At 38.0% G+C, this 10,609-nt stretch overlaps 1 protein-coding gene across 1 annotated transcript; it reads right to left on the bottom strand.

The window, feature by feature from the left end:
• Window positions 1-5,828: 5,828 nt before the first annotated feature.
• LOC110063931 (allatostatin-A receptor-like) lies at window positions 5,829-8,041 on the bottom strand. The gene is made up of 4 exons (XM_089289371.1): window positions 7,909-8,041; window positions 7,084-7,354; window positions 6,418-6,672; window positions 5,829-6,173 (listed from the first exon to the last, which is right to left on the bottom strand). Exons 1-4 carry the CDS (start codon window positions 8,022-8,024, stop codon window positions 5,829-5,831), a joined length of 987 nt encoding a protein of 328 aa, XP_089145497.1. The 5' UTR covers window positions 8,025-8,041.
• Between the last annotated feature and the right edge of the window lie 2,568 nt (window positions 8,042-10,609).

Here is a 10,609-nt window from a genome sequence, read left to right as displayed (position 1 = left end):
ATTGATCATGCGTAAGGATAGAATTTCGTACCTTTTTTCGATTTAATTTACGCCATGGAATTTTGCAATAAATAAGCGACACCAAAGAAATGCATTTCTTTTCTCTAAAACTCGCAGTCAGCGTAAGTTGTAGTTAGAGCCTCCTATTGTGGGTAAACATGTTCTACTCTACCATTTATATGGAATATTTTTTACAATAACATTTAGTAGAGCTGAGCGTTGTAAATACAAAGCCATCGTGTTATGATTGATGTACTTTCGCAGCCGGTTAAAAACCTGATGTATCTACGTTTCGTGGCTTTCATGCCCAACGCCACGAAAAACGATGAAGTGTAGTGATCTATTACTGCCATTTTCACTGATTTAAATTTCAAGGTCCATTAGATGACTGGTCTTCACAAATATATAGAGTGAAAAAAAAAAAGACAAATGGATAAACAGTGAGTTAATTGTTTCACTTATCCTAAGAGTGCTCTATACAAGAAATATGCAGGGGAAAATATAACGAAATAAATACAGAAGATAAATGCAACTCGAGTTTCATACACTGAGCGAACATCAGATTAGTTGTTTGTGCGAAACGATGCCAGTTATAAACTTTGAAATCAAGCACGGTTGGAACGACGCTTTCTCGGATTAAACGCTGTGACAAACCTGTTTTCATGGCGACATTTGTAAAAAGACATATGTGGAAAAAGATATATATGAAAAAATATGAATGAAAGTCAAAAAAAAAAAAAAAAGATATGAATGAAAAAATACATATGAATATAGGAGTGAAAAATTTGAATATGAATGGAAAATATATGAATGAAAGAAATATATATATATTTGCACGGAGTTAGGTCAAAAAATATTAACTTCTTTATTGCGGCGTCATTAAGTCCTGCAAAAAGTTTGTTAAATTCAGTGAACAATGAACACCAAAATTTTTACTGAATTAGTCTTCATATTATCAGGATGATGTTACTCGTTCATTAGTCTTGGTCAGATCAGATATTCCTTTAAGACTGTCATACATTGTTTCCTCTCAAATGCCCATCTACTGTCAGTTAATGGTATAATAAATCCTGGGAACAGTTGGCCTGTTATCAGTGTCAGCCGTAACTGCGCTGTACGCGCGTCCCCCCCCCCCACCCCAGCGAGCAGGTGTATTTGACACAAAATTGATCGAAATAAAATGGATACGATATTTAACCCAAAACCATAACATCACGCTCTTAGCCAAACTGTATAGTCAATTTTGTTTTCCTTGTCAATTTTTTTTTTCAGTGGCTCATAAAAAGATAAACAGGTACTAGGTAACAGTGATTTTGTCTAGTATAGCTTCCTAACTACGATCTAAACGGGATCTTACTCAAGCTAAACAGGAAGAAATAATTAAAATATCAAGAACAAGAAACCTACGGCCGGAAACAGTAAGAGACAGAGATAACCCAATAACAAATACAGTAACTAGTAATAAAGGCGTACAATAACTTTAAACGGAGAGCGTCTTACCGTGTTTGTTGTTTGTGGCTATGTCCTTTGATTGTGGGGTCCCACGAAATTTTGTGTCAACGGGGCAAATTCGAGATATTACTGTCGCCCCCACGGAAAAAATTTTAATCTTTTAAAAGTGAAAGAGCAATCAATCGAAATTATCTTTTCAGGACACCTCACTTTGACATAATAGCATTTTTAGAATTAACGATGCAAACTAATTTCGTAGTGGCAAAATTATGCAGGTTTCTTTCTCTAATCTTCCATTCTTTTTCTTTTATCACTACAATGCTATTTATCCCGGCGACTTATAACTACAGAATTTATTTTATTCAAAATCTTGCCTGTATTGTTTGTAAAGAAGTACCGGCTCTACATGGCTGTGTCCTTCCAGCACCGAACTTTTTCGCCTGTATTTGATGGCCTCGTGAAAAGAAGAAGTGAAAACGCCCACTCTGACTGACCAGCTTTTTCGGTCTGGATTTTAATCACAGCTCAATAGTACTGAGCACACGATGTTCACAGAAATACATTAATGGAAAGTTTTAAATTATTAATTTGGTCTTAAAGCTTTGGTGCCTTTTTAAAGCGAAATAATACGAAATTAAACAATACCGTGGGGTTTAAGTGAAAAATCGGAAAAAAAATATATTGACACCAGCTGTGTTCGTCCCTCTGACTTAATGTTTCTGCATAAAAGTAATCGTACTTAGGAAGGCAAACATTTGGGAGACAATAATCATGTCATATTTTTCCATGGAAATATTCTAAAAGTTTTCCTGTTTGGAAGCTCAGGACAGGTTTCAGTTGAAAAAAAGTTGTAGTTGGCAACGCACTGTGATAGATGAAATGTCAACTGGACAACTTCAGATGACGTTTTGACATCTCCAAATGCAAATGATCCTCAATCTTGTCGTAAAAGCAAACTTAACTCGCACGGTGAGCTCACTTGGATACCGCGCCGGTAACAACGCTTTTAACTCATAGAAAAGTCTGGAAAGAATATTATTACTAATCTTTTTGTGGAATGTGCTATTTGCACGGTCAACTAATTTTTAAATTTAGTCAAGCCTTTAAGTTTAAAGAAACCTTCATTCCAGAGTTTTATTTAGGAAAGCCTTGGTCGATTATTACTTGTAATTTCTATTTTTAACGATTTTTAACTTAGTGTATTTTTGCGAAAAAACTTTTCTTGAAAACATTTAAGAAATTTTTACAAACGGTTCAAGTTCCTCTTTCTCAAGATTAAAGTTATAGGTTTGATTAAACCAATCGTTGGTAAAGGCTTTGTCGACCAGGATGTTAGTAGTCTCACTTAAGGGCCCATTAACCAATCTTTTCGAGCCGTTGCTAGGGAAAATTCATTCTCATATAACCTCGTCATTTTTAGTTACCTCAGAGTTATTTCATGTGTTTTAACTTTTTCTTGATCAGCAACACTTGTGATGACGTCATCAGGCCACGCCCATGGTCATGTGACTAATACAGAAAAAATGCAAAGGCTCCCAGGCAAATTACTTTCTCGGGATTTTTTTCATTGATTTAATATTTTAATTTAAATCCTCATTACGCTATGCATCGATTTTGTTTCATTTCTAAAAGATCAGATTTTGAAAGCATTTCGAAATATTGAAAAATTCGTAATTTTCTGAAAAAAGCATGATTTCGAAAAAGAAATGCATAGCCATGTTGCCAACGTTGGCTTTAATCGAAATTCGTCGAAAAGGCTGGATTTAATGAAAAACCGCGTTTCCTTTAGCATTTAAAGAAACCGGAAGTGCGCCCGATATATATTGGAAGTTACCCTATCAGCGCGTGCGCAAGTTACATTACTAGCGCACTTCGGCAAAATAAAACAAAGCCACACGGAGTTAGTTTTTCTCTTTCTATTGCTCTTGTTTCTCTGTCTTTCTCCTATTTTGTCTTTGCTTGTACTTGTTTTACTTTGCATTTTGCGAAACACAAAGAAAAACATCTAAAATGTAAGCGAATCTGCAAGTTTTTGAGTTGTTTTCATTTTCAGTCCTCAGGCTGACGTAAGTGACCGGAAGTGAAATTTCACCTCCTTAGCAACGCGCGCGAGCGCGCGCATGAATCGGTTAATGGGCCCTTAAAGGTGCATTGGTAAAAAATGCCGTCACGTCATAGGAGACCAGCATGTCTTCGTCATTCATAGGAATGGAACGAATCTCGTCAGCAAATTCAAATTCCAATGAATGAAGAAGACATACTGTTACTTGTAGCTAAATTATTATTATTATTATTATTATTATTATTGTTATTATTATTATAGTTATTATTATTATTATTGTTATTATTATCATTATTATTATTATTATTAGTAGTAGTAAAAGTGGACCTCCTGATTACAATACGTTTACCAGACTTGAACCTGCGATCCACTCAAAAACCAGTATCTGGGCAGAGGTCAACTTCAAAAAACACGTGACCACGATGATCTCTAAACTTGAGCCAGGGAGATGGTCACGTGACACTGGTCGGCGGATTCCTTGTTTTGAGAGGTGTCAATTGACCATAACATGGATGTCCAATATCAAAGATTTACTCTGTAAACCAAGGTTGCATGTCTCGGTCAACTTATTAACTAGAGTATGGCCGCCATGATGCGCGATGTCCTCGTCGTCCGTAAGCGCCCACGAACAATACCGCTAGCCATGATAACCATGAGAAAATCAATTAATGGGTTTCCTTTACGGGACTTTTTACTAGCTCACTCCATAAAGCCCCGTGGAACTGAGGCTTAAGTTGTGTTCATACTTAGCGAGTACTGGTGCCTGGGCACCGGCCCAAAATAATATTGCGTTTAGATGGTTGAATAAAAATGAACTGAGATTAAGTCATTCCCAGCTTCAATTATAACAAACTGTTTTAATCATATTTATAGCGCACTGAATAGTAACAATGCACAAAAAAAGAAAAAAAATAAGTGAAAAAAATCAAATATGTAAATATTCGAGTAAAGCAGATATTACTAGTACTTAAAGAAAGTTTTACGTTCATTAAAGAAAACGTAATAATAAAGTGTATTATCCTTTGTCTCACGATGTAGTCACTTGAGATGTAGATCGCGACGTTTCGACTGCTTACTGCTAGTCTTCTTCAGACAATATGGTCGACTGATTGCACGGTATCATTTATATCACAAAGGTCGGCTGTGATTGGTGCATTTCGATCCTCCTATTGTTCCATCGTTCCGGCGAGTAGCTGTTCCCTCAGTGGTCCGCTGTTGTACCGTTCTCTTGTTGTTGTGTTTTTTGATCGTGGGAATCCATGCTTCAGGAATTTCAATTCCACTATCCCTGTTGATGTTATTAGGGTGAAGTCTTATGTGAATAGCTTCCTTGACCCTACGTGTGTACCACTGAGGATCTCGATCAATAAACTCGACCTCATTCCAGATAGGATAGTGGCCGGTCTCGTGGGTGTGTTCAGAAACGGCGGAGGTCTGGGTACGGGCGAGTCGTATATCCCTGTCCTGTTTTGTGATCCTCTGCTGCATAGATCTTCCTGTTTCCCCGATGTAGACTATTGCCGCACTCACAGGGAATCCCATAGACAACACCATCTTGTTTAGCCGGGTTGACGGTGTCCTTTGGTCGCACTAAGTGTGACCCAAGTGTCGTGTCGGACTTAAAGACGGTGCGAATGCTTTGTTGCTCTAAGCAGCGGCGGAGACTCCGAAACTCCTTGGACATAAGGTAAAACGGCGGTAGATTTACATCTCGATCTACATCTCAAGTGACTACATCGTGAGACAAACGATAATACACTTTATTATTGCATCTAACACGATGAATAACAACAACCTTTTCCTCGATAAAGGTAAACGTGTTTCAAGTTTTTTTACGTTACATTTCCAGAGCATTCTCTTGTTAAGAACTTGTTAATTCGTACATCAGAACAGAACCTTTCAGGCCAATCAGAGAATGTCCTGGACATTTGTCAACAAACCATCAAGCACTCAAGTCGAATCACACTGTGCTATGGTTATCAGCTGAGTAAGGCTCGACGGAGGTTTGGGGTACCAGGCTTTAACGTTAAAGTCGTGTTGTTGTCACGATTAACTGGGTCTGTTTCCAGTGGCAATTTGTTAACCTTTGACGTCGAAAGGTTCGTCGAAGAACTTGAGATCGTAGGTATTTTTCGCGTGAAGGTAGTCAATACGCATTTGCGTATGAGACGTGTTTTCTACGTAAAATCTCTCTTGAGCGACAGTGCTGATGCTTTTCAGTGCTTTAGTGATTTTCAATACGTTTCCTCGAGTATTTCAAACATAGTGATAACATGCTGTTGATAAAACGCAATATCGCTAGCTCTTTGCAGCATTATTGGGCTATTTGTCTAGGCGGCTGAATGGTGCGATTGGCCTGATCGATGCGAGGGGCTTCTACTGAAGCCTGAATTTGGTTTGCAGAACGAGACCTGTAGGGTATCAATCTCTTGATCTTTTCCCTGAATCGTTCGTTGATCAGGGCATATACGAAGGGATTGATGGCAGAATTGAACAAGATCATCACGGCAGCAATTGCCCAGGTGACATCACTTGGGCTGCTGGTGGTACTATGGTAGCTTAACAGGAAGATAACTGCGTCAGTCATCCAACAGATCGAGAAGATGACGCTGACGGTAACAGCGGTCAAGGTTACGCGCTTCCGTATTTTAAGTACCCCCTGAAAGTAAACAAAAATGCAGCGTCGGGTTGTTAATCATGTCATTTCATCCTTACATTAGTCTTGTATTTTCAACGCATGGCTCAAGCTAATTGGTAAAACGCGAATCTTGACCCTCACTGATGCACTGAACCCACCGGGTTGCGAATTTTGCTTTGTTATATTCCTCTCAATATGCTTCGCCTCATTTAAGCGATGCTAATAACGTTAAATGAAATAAGTGTGTAACGACCTCTGGTCATACCTGTTGTTGATAGGAAAGTTCGTGTTGTTGATTGCGTGTAAACCACAAATCGTACACCACCGTGGAGTACAAAACAGCCATTAATGGTATGGGAAGACCTCCAAACACCAAAAACCACACCACGCTGAAAGCTTTTCCCATCCACTCTTCAGGAAACACCAAAGTACAAATGGAAAGAGTCCCGTCATAATCCGAACTCAGGAATCCGGGCATTTCCATAATCAGTGCAAAGATCCAAGAAGCGGGAATGATAACCTAAAATATAATGAGCATCTATAGATATTCCCTCTCACAAAGAGGATGAATAATATCCATAAGAGAGGTGATCTTACTCAAATTATTTTTAGGCATGGTACCCAGTCGTTCGCGATCAGAAAACAATTTACCACCCCCTTGAGGTAGATTAAAAAATGAATAAATCAATAATGAAATAAACCTCTTAATAATAAATTATCAAAATAATAAAAATAAAAATTTCTTACAAGCTTACTTTCGCAATCAAAACACTTTCTTGGACGGTTTTGGGGACAAAAATAATGCATATTAAGAATATAAGAGGCAGTCTTTTCCCAACAATATGATAATGTGAATTGCTCTCAAACTTCTTTCAAGCGCAATCTACTGAACCATTAAAAACAACTCAGTAATTTAGGTATCATTTTTCACCTTCAGTTTGGAATAAGTAAGTTTCCCTTTGTTACCGTAAGGGTAATTCACGGCGTAGTATCGTTCAATGGCGATAACAACCAGAGTGAATGCGGAACAGGCACCTCCAACCCAAGCGAAGCTTCCACCTGTTACTAGACTGCATAAAACCCGACCGGCGACGCCATCTGGGTGGGTGAACGTGTGGATAAAAATGTGGAATGGCAAAAAAAAGATTGCCACCATCATATCCGCCACGGCCAGGTTTACTAGAAGATAGTTGAAAGGAATCCTGTGGAATATCAGAAGGTAGGTATAGTTCCAGTGCTAAGGCATGGATTTCATAATATACAGCACTACATTGCGCGTGACATAGCTGTTAATAAGGACTAAGACACCCAAAATATGAGGTAAAATAAGAAATTTTAAGTCTTGCCCACGGGACACACACCGATGGATTTTTGAAACCCAACAACCGGTACAAAAGTGCGACCCAGTGAAATGCTGTAAGCGTTGGCTATTGATTCTTTTTTACTTTCTGTTTTTTTTTTTGTTTGTCTCTTTAGATTGTTACTTGGCGCGTTTGCTTTTGATCAATGAAAAGGATGCGGACTTTATTTAAAATACATAAATATGATTATAAAAATACTACCAGGAACGGATCCAGGATTTTTCTTAGGTGGGGTGCACCACTAAGGAATGGCGTAACTGAGAATTCCAGTTACATTAGAAAGCCGCAGTCATTTCAGGGGTGGGGGGTGCTCATCCCCTGCACCCTCTCCCGAGATCCACCACTGACTTATAAAAGTTACATCCATCTATTTAGACTGTTAATTATCGACCTACCTCATGTCTTGATTCCTTGTAGTAACAACGCAAACAAGGGAGTTTCCAATGATGTCGACGATGGCAAGAATAGAAAGTATTGCGATTATGACAACCTGAACTGGTTCAGAAATCATGATCTATGGAGCATTAAAAGCTGGAAAATCTGGGGGAAAAAATAAAACAGAGCGAATATAAATATTGCACCAATATCGTTAGTTTTTACTTGTTTATAGAAAATTTTAGTAACATTATTGACAATATCAAGTTAACAAAAATTCCATTAAACCTAACGTTAACGCAAAAATAATAGTTCGAATTCATGTGAATGGGTACATCGTCCTGAGATGGGGATTTGTCGTCGCTTACGGGTGTAAATCAAGGATTTTGGTCTCACTTATGGTGCCCAGGACGCAATGCTACTATTTTTAGCCGTCAATGTATCTTTTAAGGGACAAATAGAGCTTGAGCAACACCCAGTTTACTCTCCTTTGGAGATTTAATTGCAATTTTTGATCAGTTTTCTTCGATTTCATTGTTTTCTCTTAAACTCAGTGAGTCTCCAAATATTGGTAAAATTCAAGAGCCGTAAAGATTTTCGAAAACAGCCTTTATTACAAAATCCAAAGAATATATTACCTGTATTAATGTATAATCCCTCAGACTTACAATCAAGACCATAATTATGCAATTAGCATATATTCTTTGTAAATAAGATTAGTATCTTTCTCAATTATGATTCGTTGAAAACTAAAGAACAAGATGAACTGCGCAGATATTGCAACGATTTCTTCCCAAAATCAGGAACAGAAATGGAAATTCTTAAAATGATCAAATTAAATTCATCTTTGTGTTTTGTCTCTACAAAATCAAATTTGTCGAAAGGAGAACTGTCATTGAGTATAAGCCGTGTGGTCAATACTTAACTTGCTTAGTGCTTTGAGTCTGTGTATTCAGTCATAAAGGTGGTAAGAGCTTTCTCACCAAAATAGGCCAAACGCATGAAATATAAACTGAAGAAACTCGTTTACAACGAGGAGAAACCAAGATATATCCTTTACCCTAAAAGTACAATATTACAAAGAGATAACCGAAACGAAACGAAAACAACGTAACAACCTGACCACCAAGACAGAGGTATTTCGATTTCAACCAATGCTGATTTACCAGCTTTAGACAGATGAACACGAAGATAACCTCGAGCACGGCGAATTTTTCAAAGGTGAGAATTTTTGCGGTTTTGTCCGGCCAATACTAAAGACAGCTCACGTTAAAGTTACCTCAACGCCGTCTAAACTAAGCTGCTTTCTTGTTTTGCTTGTTGTTAGATCCTACTGGCTAAAGAAATACCCTAAGAAGGGCACCGCGACATTCCCTTGCACGGCAAAGCTCACTTTCGGCCCATCTGTTTCTTCGGTCGTGTTGTTTTTAGGCGTTCGTTCGCTCTGTGATAGTCTGCTTCATTTCTCAAAATATAAGTCTGAGAAAGTTCTTGAAAGGGTCAAATAGTAGTGTTACTTAGGTTCCGCTACTCTTTAGTAAAGTAGCTTAAAGCGTTTATTTGACATTCTCAAGAACATTTCTCTAAATATAAGCCTGAAAAAGTTCTTGGATGGGTTAAATGGCACCGTAACCTAGGTTCCGCTGCTATTTAGTAAAGTAGGTTAAGCGTCTATTTGACACTTTCAAGAGAATTTATATAAATATAAGCCTGAAAAAAATCTTGGAAGGCTCAAAAATAGCACCGTAACCTAGGTTCCGCTACTATTTAGTAAAGAAGGTTAAGCGTCTACTTTGTGGATCTTTTTCAGGCCTATATTTGAAAGCGTCAAATAGTAGCTAAGCCACTATATGACAAAATATTTAAGAGCTTCTTTCAGTCTCATATTTAGTTTATCGTCGTAGTTTCTCGCACAATATAATGCATTTTTGCTAATTTCTACTGACGGTTCATTTCTCTACCGTTTATTCAGTTGTTTATTGAATGGACAGGGGACATCTGCTTATATTTAAACCCCTATTGCTTGCTTGTAAACCGCTTTGGCTGTTCAGGTATCGCGCGTGTCATGACAAAAATAACTTAAAAACGATTACCTTGGGTATACGGCCTATATGGCGAATTAACTCTCTCACCTTGGTCTTCTCTCAATTAAGCACAATTTCACAACAAGTGTTTGTTTTAAGAGAGGCTGCATCCCTGGAAAAGCCCAATTGCTAATTGGGGAGACCGCGATTTTGCCTGATGACGCGAAATAACTGCAAATTGCTCAGTTGCAAAACTTGCAATCTGACTAAAAGCTAAAAGTAAATTTCTAAGAGACTGCTTTTAGTGCGTTCATATTCTTAAATTTGCAATATCTCAAGCATTGCGTCAACACCTTTTGACTCGGTCCCTAGGCAGTTAGTCTTAACAGGTTGCTTCCCAAACCATCCGGAACCACATTTAGGTTGTTTTCTATATAAGTTCCAGCGGAAATTTCTTGAATTTCGGGTTAAATGGTAAACTGCCCCAGTCACCAATTTGCCACACGATTTTTAGCATTGCTTTTGCTTAGTTTTGTTTTATTTTATTTCAGTTTACTTTTTTTTGTGTGCCCAGTTGGTGAGCCGCATTTCATCTCGCCACTTTTACTCTTCATCCCCACTACCAAAACCCTCTTGGTTTCGAACTGAGTCTTCATGATTACCCGAAAATGTAGGCATCATAGTGTAATAATAATGA

The sequence above is a fragment of the Orbicella faveolata genome, unplaced genomic scaffold, assembly GCF_042242905.1.
Source record: "Orbicella faveolata isolate gen_17 unplaced genomic scaffold, um_ofav_v1 contig_2, whole genome shotgun sequence".
Taxonomy (NCBI): Eukaryota; Metazoa; Cnidaria; class Anthozoa; order Scleractinia; family Merulinidae; genus Orbicella; species Orbicella faveolata.
This window is presented reverse-complemented; position numbering and strand designations above follow the sequence as displayed.